The sequence below is a fragment of the Sinocyclocheilus anshuiensis genome, unplaced genomic scaffold (genome assembly GCF_001515605.1).
Source record: "Sinocyclocheilus anshuiensis isolate Anshui unplaced genomic scaffold, SAMN03320099.WGS_v1.1 scaffold257, whole genome shotgun sequence".
Taxonomy (NCBI): Eukaryota; Metazoa; Chordata; class Actinopteri; order Cypriniformes; family Cyprinidae; genus Sinocyclocheilus; species Sinocyclocheilus anshuiensis.
The window spans coordinates 1,599,143-1,609,999 of NW_015539889.1; the positions used below are offsets into that span (position 1 = coordinate 1,599,143).

Sequence of the window (10,857 nt, forward strand, 5' to 3'; positions counted from 1 at the left end):
GGTAAAATAATCCATGTGACATCAGGGGTTCAACCGTAATTTTACGAAGCTACGAGAATACTTTTTGTGTGCAAGAGAAAAAAAATAACGACTTTATTCAACAATTCGTCTCCTCCGCATCATTCTAGGGCCATTTTGGAGAGTATAAGTATACACTGAACGCAAACAGCGTATGTTGTTCTGTGTCAGCCACACCACACGGATACGTTGTTTTCGTTCAAATCAAAGCACAAACAACGTAGAAAACGTATGGCGCAACTGACAAAGAATAGCATAAACCGTTTGCGTTCAGTGGATACTCTCCAAAATGGCGCTAGGGTGACGCGGAGCAGACGAATTGTTGAATAAAGTAGTTTTTTTTTTCTCTCTTGCGCACAAAAAGTATTCTCGAAGCTTCGTAAAATTACGGTTGAACCCCTGATGTCACATGGATTATTTTACCGATCATAAAATAATCTACGTAACCTATATTTCTGGACGTTGATCGTGTAAGGACCCTTGCTGTCTATGGGAGGGTCAGAGAGCTGTCAGAATGCATAAAAAATATCTTAATCTGTGTTCCGAAGATGAACGGAGGTCTTACAGGTTTGGAACGACATGAGGGTAAGTAATTAATGACAGAATTTTCATTTTTGGGTGAACTAACCCTTTAAGGAAGGAATAGACTATTTAATTTTTTGTGTTCGGACCAAATTGAAAGTCTGGTATTGTATGATGCCCAATTTTGCTCTGTAACCATGATGCCGCAAATGATTCCAAGTGTTTTAAAATCATTTCAGATTTTAAAAGTCATGTGGTGTATTCTAGCCTTAACACATATAAATTAGGTTTTCACATGTTCCAAAGAAAAAGTCATTGCTATATGGTCACCTCGCTATTCTGAGTGTTTTAACACACTGCTATGCGGTTGCTAGTGTGTTCTAGGTGGATGTTAGATAGCCACATTCACACATTCACACACGTCCTGTGTTTGAGTTCTTAAAGTCACAATGAAACAGAGTTGCAATCTTTTCTTCCATATTGTGACATACACCTGAGTGTAATGGATATTCGATCTATCCAGTGGTTGTTGGTTGGATTTTAAGTTGTAGGTGCCACACTCTAAAGTGCAACCAGACGAACACAAGAAGTCCTGCATACGTCACCAAGGAGAAGCTAAACCGCACTTTTAAAATGACGTGTCTCCAGCTAAGAAAAATATGTTCGAAAAGCATTTTGCTAATGTTCCCAGTGAGTTCTGTGAACATTCAAAATGTCCTTGGTTATACACAAATGTTAAGGATACATTCCATTTTATCAATTTGCAAACAATATGGGAATGCACTACTTTTGAATATTCTGAGTGTTCTTAAATAAAAATAGCAAAATTTAGAAAACGTTAGATGAACATCCAATTAAAATGTTTCAGAAGAATGTTCCATGAATGATGTACAAATAACCTTTTTTGTGCTAAAGTTTTTAGAACATTATTAAAGACCTGATATCTTTGTTAGAACATTCCATTAATGTTACTGGAAGAGTGTTTGTTCATATCTTGCCAGAACATTAGCCAAAGTTCTGAGAACATTCCCTGTTTGCATGAGACGTGAATGCAACCATTAAAGATGACTAGCATATGTTTACATAGAAAAACGATGGTAATGTAGCGCACTGGGATGCATAAATGCGAGTCAAATGCACAACGTTCATGTCCGTAACACTGTTCATTGTTACTGCATGTTAAGCGCAGGAGAGCAGTTTCATAACATGATTAAAACTCTGCAACATAACTACTAGATTCTTTGTTCTCCTTAGCCTTGATGAAATCAACTTCCTTTAAAAAAAATCTCAGTTTCTATGGAGACTTCTTCCTGTTTCAAAGCCGAGGACCTCTGTCTGTGACACTCTTGTCTTATCTTGCTGTTTTTATAATCTAATGAAATAGGCCTGTCAAATGCCAGCATAAAAGGATTATTAGCAATTAATATTCATTGGTGTCGCACATGATAGTGTGAGAGGAAAATGTAATTCACTGTTCTTAGTTCAGAGAGCCTGTAATGAACTCCTCATGCAGCACAATTGAGAAACATGTTGGGTGTGATCTGAAATCATCTGACACTGGGCAAGAGTCAACTGTCACTTAACAAACACTTAAAGGGATATCTGATCCCAGATTAAAAATGCTGGCATTATTTACTCACCCTCAAACGTGTATGATTTTTTGATATTCTGTGGGACACTAAAGGAAACATTTATTGCAGAAGCTGCTAGGCTGACATGATTTTCAGTGCAGATTTACAACTTCAATTTGGCCTGTTCTTCACATAAAACTATCATAGCTTGAGAAGACAGAATATATTGCATAAATTGTATGGAATATCTTTATATGCTTTATGTTCTTTTTGTAGCTTTAACACTTCATTTAAGTTAGATTAACTTAAGTTAATAAGCTAGGAAACCCAGGAATCACATTCAGAGCAGCTCGTTTTACATCAAGGATGTTTAACTTTCTTAACTTTAGCCCTTTCAGTCAGCTCTGTATACACTGGGCCAGTAACAATTCAACCGTGCAGTGGTTCACCTAAAACAGCATTCCATGCTGAAATTCACATTCCCCTGACTAGGCAGAGTGAGAATTCTGTACTCAGTACGGCTAAACCTCACAGAGCTTTTGTTCTTTATGGCAGCAATGGTGCCTGGTCTTTTGGATTGGCTTTTGTGTGCATTTAGTGCTATTACTTGAAAATGCTTTTGAAATTCCCCACAGCACACATAGAAAGGACAGAACAAAGTAAGACCAGCGATAAACAGCCATACATACTCAAAGCAAACAGACACAGTGATGGGCTTATGAAGGTTGTCACCAGAATGTTGTTGATTCAGTTTAAACTGCCAAGAGAAATGCCATCCTACTCTTCTTAACATTGTACCTGGGAGAGAAGCATTCAACTTCTTTATGGACAGCACAGTGATCCACTACCCTAAAGAGGACAAGCAGTTTGGAGAATGGATGGATGGATATTAAATTTAGAAATAAATGACTAACTGAACCAAAACTGGTCTGGTTTTCACCTAAATATGAAATAATACCTTAAAGGGGTCATATGATGCGATTTCAATTTTTCCTTTCTCTGTGGAGTGATACAAGCTCTTGGTGCATAAAGAAGATCTGTAAAGTTGCAAAGACTAAAGTCTCAAATCCAAAGAGATATTCTTTATAAAAGTTAAGAGTCAGCCACGCCTACTAAAACGGCTCGTTCTAACACGCCCCCACATATCTACGTCACGATGTGGGAAGATTTGCATAACGCCGCCCAAATGTTCACGCAAAGAAAGAAGGCGTAACTTTTATCCTCGCTGTAGTATTGTTGTTGCCGCCGCCAACATGTCGTGAAGGCTTCTTTTTAGCAACATCATATGACCCCTTTAATATGGGATAATATTTTAATATAATATGACATAAAATTTTGAATTAAAAAAATTCAGTTATTGGATTCATTCGCCAGTGAAGATGTTCCTCTGACAATGGTGCTGTTTCTCACATTTTAATTAAAATCTTATTTCTTTCAGGTTCTTTTTCCAAAACTTATTTATTTTCCTTGGGGAAAACAATGTCTAATTTATCGGAAAAAAAAAACAGAACAGCCTCTTGTACTAAAACATAAAAGCCCCAATGCTTCCTGTCAGGAATCCACCATAAGACATGCAGTAATAATGTTTTGAGCTCTAAGGCATTCTATAATTGAGGAGCACAACCAAATGTTTATCTCCCTCTTTTGTGCTTAATAAAGCAAAGCCCACACAGTTCACTCTTTTCAACACTGGTGGATTTTAGCTACTTAACCAAGGCCAGAAGTGAAACTCAAACAATATTGCACCACACAACCATGAGTTCTCATGGTATGAGAACCCCTTTAAGATATTATTTCTCAGTCATTATCTGTCCATTGTAAGACAAAAAGGTAAAAAGTGGCTTAAAACTTGAAATTTTCAAACTGACATCTTGGATAGCCTACAAATGTAGTCCAGAAGTGCTATGACCACTAATTTAGACCTGTGGGTCTCATATAAAGTGATAAGGCATGCTATCTTGCTATATTATGCAATATTGTGTCCACAGTGCTCTAAAGACAGAGTGGTTTGAGACACACACACACACACATAGAAATTCAGAAAGAGCAAAAACCCACTCAGATGAAGCTCAGCAGCATGAAGAATCCAGAGCAGGTTTATCATGAAGTCAGCAGATGTTTTATGATATAAAATATGCTGATGCCACTTCCTTTGAAAAGATGTTGCCAAAATGACATATGACATAATGAAATAAACTTTTAAAGGGATAGTTCACCCAAAAAATAGCTATTCTGTCATCATTAACTCGCCCTCATTCCAAACCTGTATGACTTTCTTCTAAGGAAGTCAAAAGAAAATATTTTGAGAAATATTGATAACAAAACCGTTTTGGTTACCATTGACTTCCACTGTATGGACAAAAAAAAACTGAGACACTTAAAATATCTTCTTTATGTTCCACAGAAGAAAAGAAGTCATACAGGTTTGAACAACATGACAGTGAGTAAACAACGACAGAGTTTTCATTGAACTGTCCCTTCAAGTATATAAGAAAATGGGATCCATGTTTGTGAAATCACTAGTAAGTGCGTCAAACTGCCTTTCATAGCATTAAGAGCTGCTAAATTGACAGTAATGCATTCAACTGGGTCCCTGGGGAAACAATGCCACAGGGTTAAGTCAAATAGGTTATCAATTACTTTACCTATTGAATTTATTTTATTTTATTTTATTTTGAAGATGCTCTCAGCAGTACTATTTTTCTAGAAGATTAATATCATTCACCTTTAAATATATATTTAAAAAAAATACTATTAATTTCTTTGTTTAAAACAACTTTAAGTATCTTTAAGAAACCTGAGGAAAAACCTACTATGCCTTTGTTCATCCTACTCTCACCAAATGCTCCAGGAATGAAGATAATAGTAATATCAGGTGTCTCCACTCTGAATGAATGGGTAACTCTGCATTACTTTATATAGGAAAAACAAGGCGTGCCACAACAGCCTCGGCTACTGCTTGTGCAGCAGATTATCCAAGCACTCCAATTATCTTTCATTATTCCTCTCCGGTGCCTCTGCTAATCCCCAATCGCCTCTCGTTTCAATTTACTTTCAGCAACATACAATGGGAACACACAAGCACCATGTTGTGTTGAAGAGAGATAGCTGAGGTGTGTATTGGATCATCATCAGACTGTCCAGGGAAATCTTTTCAGCTCCTGCTTTGTCATTAAGTCACATGACCTAAACACAGACTCTATTATAGCATGGGGTTCCCATTATCTCTCTTGAGGTCACTGCAGATTAAGGCAAAGCATCTGTCTTGTCTTATTTCCCTCTCTTTAATTTTCTCAATATCAGGTTGGTGGATCCAACTGCTCACAATTTCAAATATTAGAGGGCAAGTGAGATTCAACATTGAATGAACTGGAACAGGTCTTGTACCAAAAGAGTGTTAAGCACAGAGCTGAAAACATTCACTTAGTTCACATAAAACATGAAAATATGTATATGTGTGTGTGTGTGTTTTGTTTTTTCTCAATGAAGTCCAGTGTTGTTGGGCTCTATTAACTCATGGACTAAAACAGTTCAAACATTCTTCTAAATATCTTATTTTCTGTCCCAAAGAAGAAATAAAATCATATAGGTTTGGAACGACATGAGGATGAGTAAATGATTTTTCATGATTAATTATCATTAATTATCCCTTTAAGTCATACATATTTCATATATTTGCCCTCCTATGCTTCTAAGGAGTTGTTTTGAGGGACTTGTCCAAGTAGCAGGATTTACTTCAGTGCTTGTAAATCTGCACTAAGGCAGATTAAACCGAGGTGTGCTTCATTAATGAAGTCTGGTCTGGGAACAGTCTTGAGCTTTCTGTTATGAAGGTTTGAATGGTTTGATTAGTGATGGCTGACTCTTCAGAAGAAAGACCAGACCACCACTCAGACTCTCTTATACCGCTTTTGTCCTGAACCTCCCTGAGGCTATGCGTGTGCAAAGCTCACTAGATATTAAGGGTCCCATCCTGTCACATGAAACCCAAACAATCAAACATGTAATGCGGTGCACTGTTCAATTTGTATGGCTGTGTATTGCACATGCCAGGTCATCACCATGGTTACTTCACATTCCACTATGTCACTCTTATTAAAGCAGTCATCATTCAATTGTTACGACCCTGACCCGGCTGTACGCCTCAAATTGGCACAACTGGGGGTCTGAAAATGAACACTCGCCAAGAGCCAATGTGCATAAAAATCTGGTTCTGGTTTATATTATTATAAACTTTATTAGGAAGAGGATGGCCTGTGCTGTGTCCAAATCTGCAATAGTAGAATAATCACATTGTTTTCAGGACAAATATATACGATAAATAAAATACCTACAACATGATCTTCACTAAAAGGACATGATCCTGGATCAACATCCTTTGTTGGTCCTGGAGCAACATCCCTATCAACCAATCATCACATCCCTAAACCCTAAAATCAGAAGCCAGTGATTGGTTCATAGGAGGCTTGTTTCAACAACAACAACAACAACAACAGCAGCAACAAAGGATGCTGACACAGAAACATTACAGTCATATTCATGGGCTGGTTCCTTTGCTCCAGAAGATCCATGAATCCTAAACCGGCTTTTGTTTATGCAGCTCAATAAATGCGAGATGAAAGGCACGTGCTCGTGATAATACAGCAAAAGCTCGTACTGACGCACGAGGAGGGATAGGCGATAAGAAGCGCGACATAGCGGCAAAATAAGAAATAAAGTCAAATACATTACTACAAAAACGGAAAGATTGCGAAGTATTCGATGCAATTTAATTTGCAATAACGACGAGGAAATGATGTTAACGCGCAATGAAATGTGTGATCCTTCCTCTTTCAGCAGCTACTATATGCCATATAGCGCCACATGGAAACGAGACAATTATAACAATTTTAAAAGCACCCCGGTTAAATTAATACAATAATTTATATACTTTAATTGAGGATTTAGCTTGAAATCACATGGTTCGTGTTGGAAATGGATTAAACAAGACAAAGAGCATCAGTGTCTGTTGTAGTAATGTTTGAAGCAGTGTTCATAGAGAAAAAAAATACATTAAAGCCAACGCGTTCATTGGATTAAGCTGTTCTGCATTGAAACAAAGCACCGTAAAACAGGATAAAGGGCATATTGCCTTCACAAAGACATTCTGAGACCTGCTCCTGATGATGGACAGGACGGAACGTCTTCATTTCATTCATCATGTTGTACAAGTTAACTGTCAAAGACAGAACAAGCGAAGGCAGCACATTAAAGTATAATCTCATACCTCCTCGATATTGTAGGCGGAATTTCGGCAATTTGTCATTTTGGTGTAGAAGGAAGAGGTAGTGGGAGAGCTGTAGTCCTCCAAAGTCTCCGCGATAAACTCGTCCACCGATATGAACTCGGGCATTTTGGAGGAAAATTAAGAAAATGCAAATTATAAAAGAAATGTTTCACAGCAAGCCCATTAAAAAGGTTGATACTGTTGGTGAGGAAGTAGCTAGAAAAATGTCAAGCTGTTTGAAAAGTTAAGACAGCAGGAAAGTAAAGTGCAGCAGTGTATGTTTGGCTATAGTGGCGAAAGCGCATAAAGAGGAAACAGGACGGTTTTAGTGTCAGTCTAGCGCTGACTGTTCGATAGTACGCATGCGCAGTCGGCCGATGGTCTCCACAAAGCACATCAGCGGCTGTGGTGGTTGATAGTGGTGAAACTATTATAGGCATCCATTGTGGTCAGTATATTATCCGGTAGTGGAGATGGCTTTTTCAAGTGCATTCTGAAAACAAATAATGACACCAGGGTTGCATAAACAGCCACTATGTTAAGACTGTGTCTTAATAAATAGTTTGACCAGCAGATAACCAAGTGGCAGTCAGTCTTACCTTCCCAGATAGCACATGTACGTCTGCAAGATGTCTGTTAAAGATCTCTTGATCTGGAAAGCATCTGCTTTGGACAAACATCTGACAGACGTCTTTCAGATGTCAGTTTTACATACATTCTAAATCATAAACATCTTAAAGACATCTAATAGACGTCTATTTGACATCTAAAAGGAAACGTCCTATAGACGTATTGCAGATGAGCAAACACTAAAAAATACGTCTTGCAGATGTAAATGCAGACATCAAACAGACGTCTCCGAGATGTATGTGTGCTATCAGGGTTCAGATTAAAATTAGACCAATCTACCTTTTTATGTAACTGACTTTACAAAGTTATGTCCAGTCTTAACTTTTAAGACTAGTCTAAGTAGGCTAGTTTATGCAACAGGTGTTATATTTTATCTAAGATATTTGTTCTGTAATGTATTGAATCTCATCTAGTCTCTTAGTTTAATTGCTACGCAGTAACTAATTATGTAAATTAATAATGGACAATAAATAATCATTTAAGGTCAAATATTAAGACAAATCATTAATTTTATTTACAGTACAAACATGTGCAGAGAAATCAATAAAGTGTGCATTAGGGCAATTTTCTAAATGTTATTATTCATCTGTAAAAATAAATAAGAGTTATCAGACTGTATTAATAACGCCAAAACATCGAAATGGTGGGGATTTTGATTCATCCCAATGAGTCGAATCGTTTGAATCATTTTGTTCAACGATTCATTCGGTGACTCTTTTTGCAGTTCACGCTGCGCAAGTATGTGGCGACAAGTGTCTTTTTGATTCGTTCAGATTCAAAATAGCACTGACTTGTTTGGTGAAGGGTGTATTAGTTCAGTAGGCTCTTTGTAATAGAAACGTGAACAATTCACTGAGTTAAATGATTCATTCAAAACACTGATTCATTCACGAACAAAACAGCTAATATTTAAGCAAGAGCAACAGAAAACTAAAAACATGTCTAAGGGGGGACTATAGCCACACACTGCCTGCCTTTTAGTTTGAGAGTGTAGAAAAGTGCATAACATAACGCATCAATAATAAAGACTGGAAGTCACCTATCCCAGTTGATTAAAGTTTCACTCAGTCAGCTGCGGGCTCCCTTCTACCCAAGACAGCCCAAACGCCCTGCAGAAAGCCTGTGACCCCTGCTGCACATTTCCAAGCTGTTCCTTCACAACAGAATGTCTAACTCAGATTGTGGTGGCTGGATGCCTAATGCCCACGCACTGTAATAATATATAGGCCTTTTAAGGTGACCACACTGAAAACAAACAAATTCATTCGAAAAAAAGTCTAATGTCAAAATATTGCAAAGTGATTCAATTTGAAGTTTATTATTAATTGGGACAAAACCATAATCCCCTAAACTCTGCATTTTGTGATCAGGTTCGCTGGTGAGAGTAAAAAGGTGGCATTAAAGTGAATATCTCAGAAAGCTATTATAAGAGACAGATTAATTGCATATTTTCATAAATTCCTTCACTCCTAAAAGTTGCTGTAGCTGATGGAATCTGATCAAAATGAAGAAAGTGACAATCCAATTACAACCGAGATGAACAAAAATGGATCTCCTTACAAAAAGAGGCACATCATGGTGATGGTATCAGATGGAACTTTATTCAGATGATTACTTCATACAAGTACCATGGTATTCACATAGAATTGTATAGTGAACCTTAAAGTTCACTTCTTTTTTGTGACATCCTGTCCGTAACACTGAGGTGTGCTGATGTATAGATTCTTCACACTGCTCAGTTCAGGAACATAACCATGGAAACTGTGTTTATTATTAAGTGATCATTTGCATGTCCATTAGCTTCTAGTTTTTAGTTGTATTCCCATGTGGAAGTAAGGCTTCACTGGTGGATTCTATAATTACCCTCCTCTACATCACAGGCAATTATCTCACATGAGTGGGTTTAGATCATGTACTCTGAGATCAGCCCAGAATGATGCACAGAGTGCTATTCAAGAGGGAAGACAGTGAAATATCATTTACTATTACTATTTATCATTTAGGCACATGCTGTCACGTTTTATATTATTACTCTGCATGAGAAAAGTCTGTTTTCTAAAGATGCAGGAAGCATGTTCCTGAATACAATACACTTTTTTAAAATATATTTTGATGTTGGTGTCACTGAATCTGATGCATTTACCGTGACCAGGTTGGAGCTCATTTCATTTATCAAATTTTCTGCCATGTATCTCTGTAGAATAGGCTTCTGTCATGAACCTCAAATGGCTGAATCCCAATGTTTCTGCTATTTTTCTAGTTCTGCAAATAATACCCTAAACTTACACACAATATGGAAATATTTTTGGAAAGTGGCAAGCAAAGTTCTGACAGTCTAGACTGAAATTTTTCTTCTGAATAAAGGCTATATTTTTTGTTGTTGTTGTTTATACTTTCCATACCATAACAAAACAGTCCCAGAATATATAACATTTAAAAATAATAATAATAAAATTAATAAAATTAATATATTTAAAAGCAGCAGCATGATTGGAATGTTTTTTTAAACGTTTTTAAAAGAAGCATCTTAAGCTCACCAAAGTTGCATTTATTTGATCACAATACAGTAAAACAGCAATGTTGAGAAATATTAATAGAATTTAACATAACTTGTTTTCTATATTAAAAAAATGTAATTTATTCTTGTTTTGGTGCGCAAGAATAATTTCTTATTATGACCCATGTTGAAAACAGTTCCTAATATATTTGTGACCTTGATAAAAAGAAAATTCAGGATTCTTTGATAAACAGAAAGTTATTTTGTAACTATTTGAAACGTCTTTACATTTGATCAATTTAATGCATCCTTGCTGAATAAAAGTATTCATTTCTTTAAAAAACGTACTACCC

General features: G+C 36.8%; 1 protein-coding gene across 3 annotated transcripts in view; it reads right to left on the minus strand.

The window, feature by feature from the left end:
• Positions 1-7,750, minus strand: part of LOC107685658 (arf-GAP with SH3 domain, ANK repeat and PH domain-containing protein 2-like) — a 37,451-nt gene extending 29,701 nt beyond the window's left edge. For all 3 annotated transcript variants that reach the window (XM_016482324.1, XM_016482323.1, XM_016482321.1), the window contains exon 1: positions 7,378-7,750. In XM_016482324.1, coding sequence (XP_016337810.1) covers positions 7,378-7,503 — 126 coding nt within the window. In that variant the 5' untranslated portion in view covers positions 7,504-7,750. The remainder of the gene's footprint in view (positions 1-7,377) is intronic.
• Positions 7,751-10,857: the final 3,107 nt, after the last annotated feature.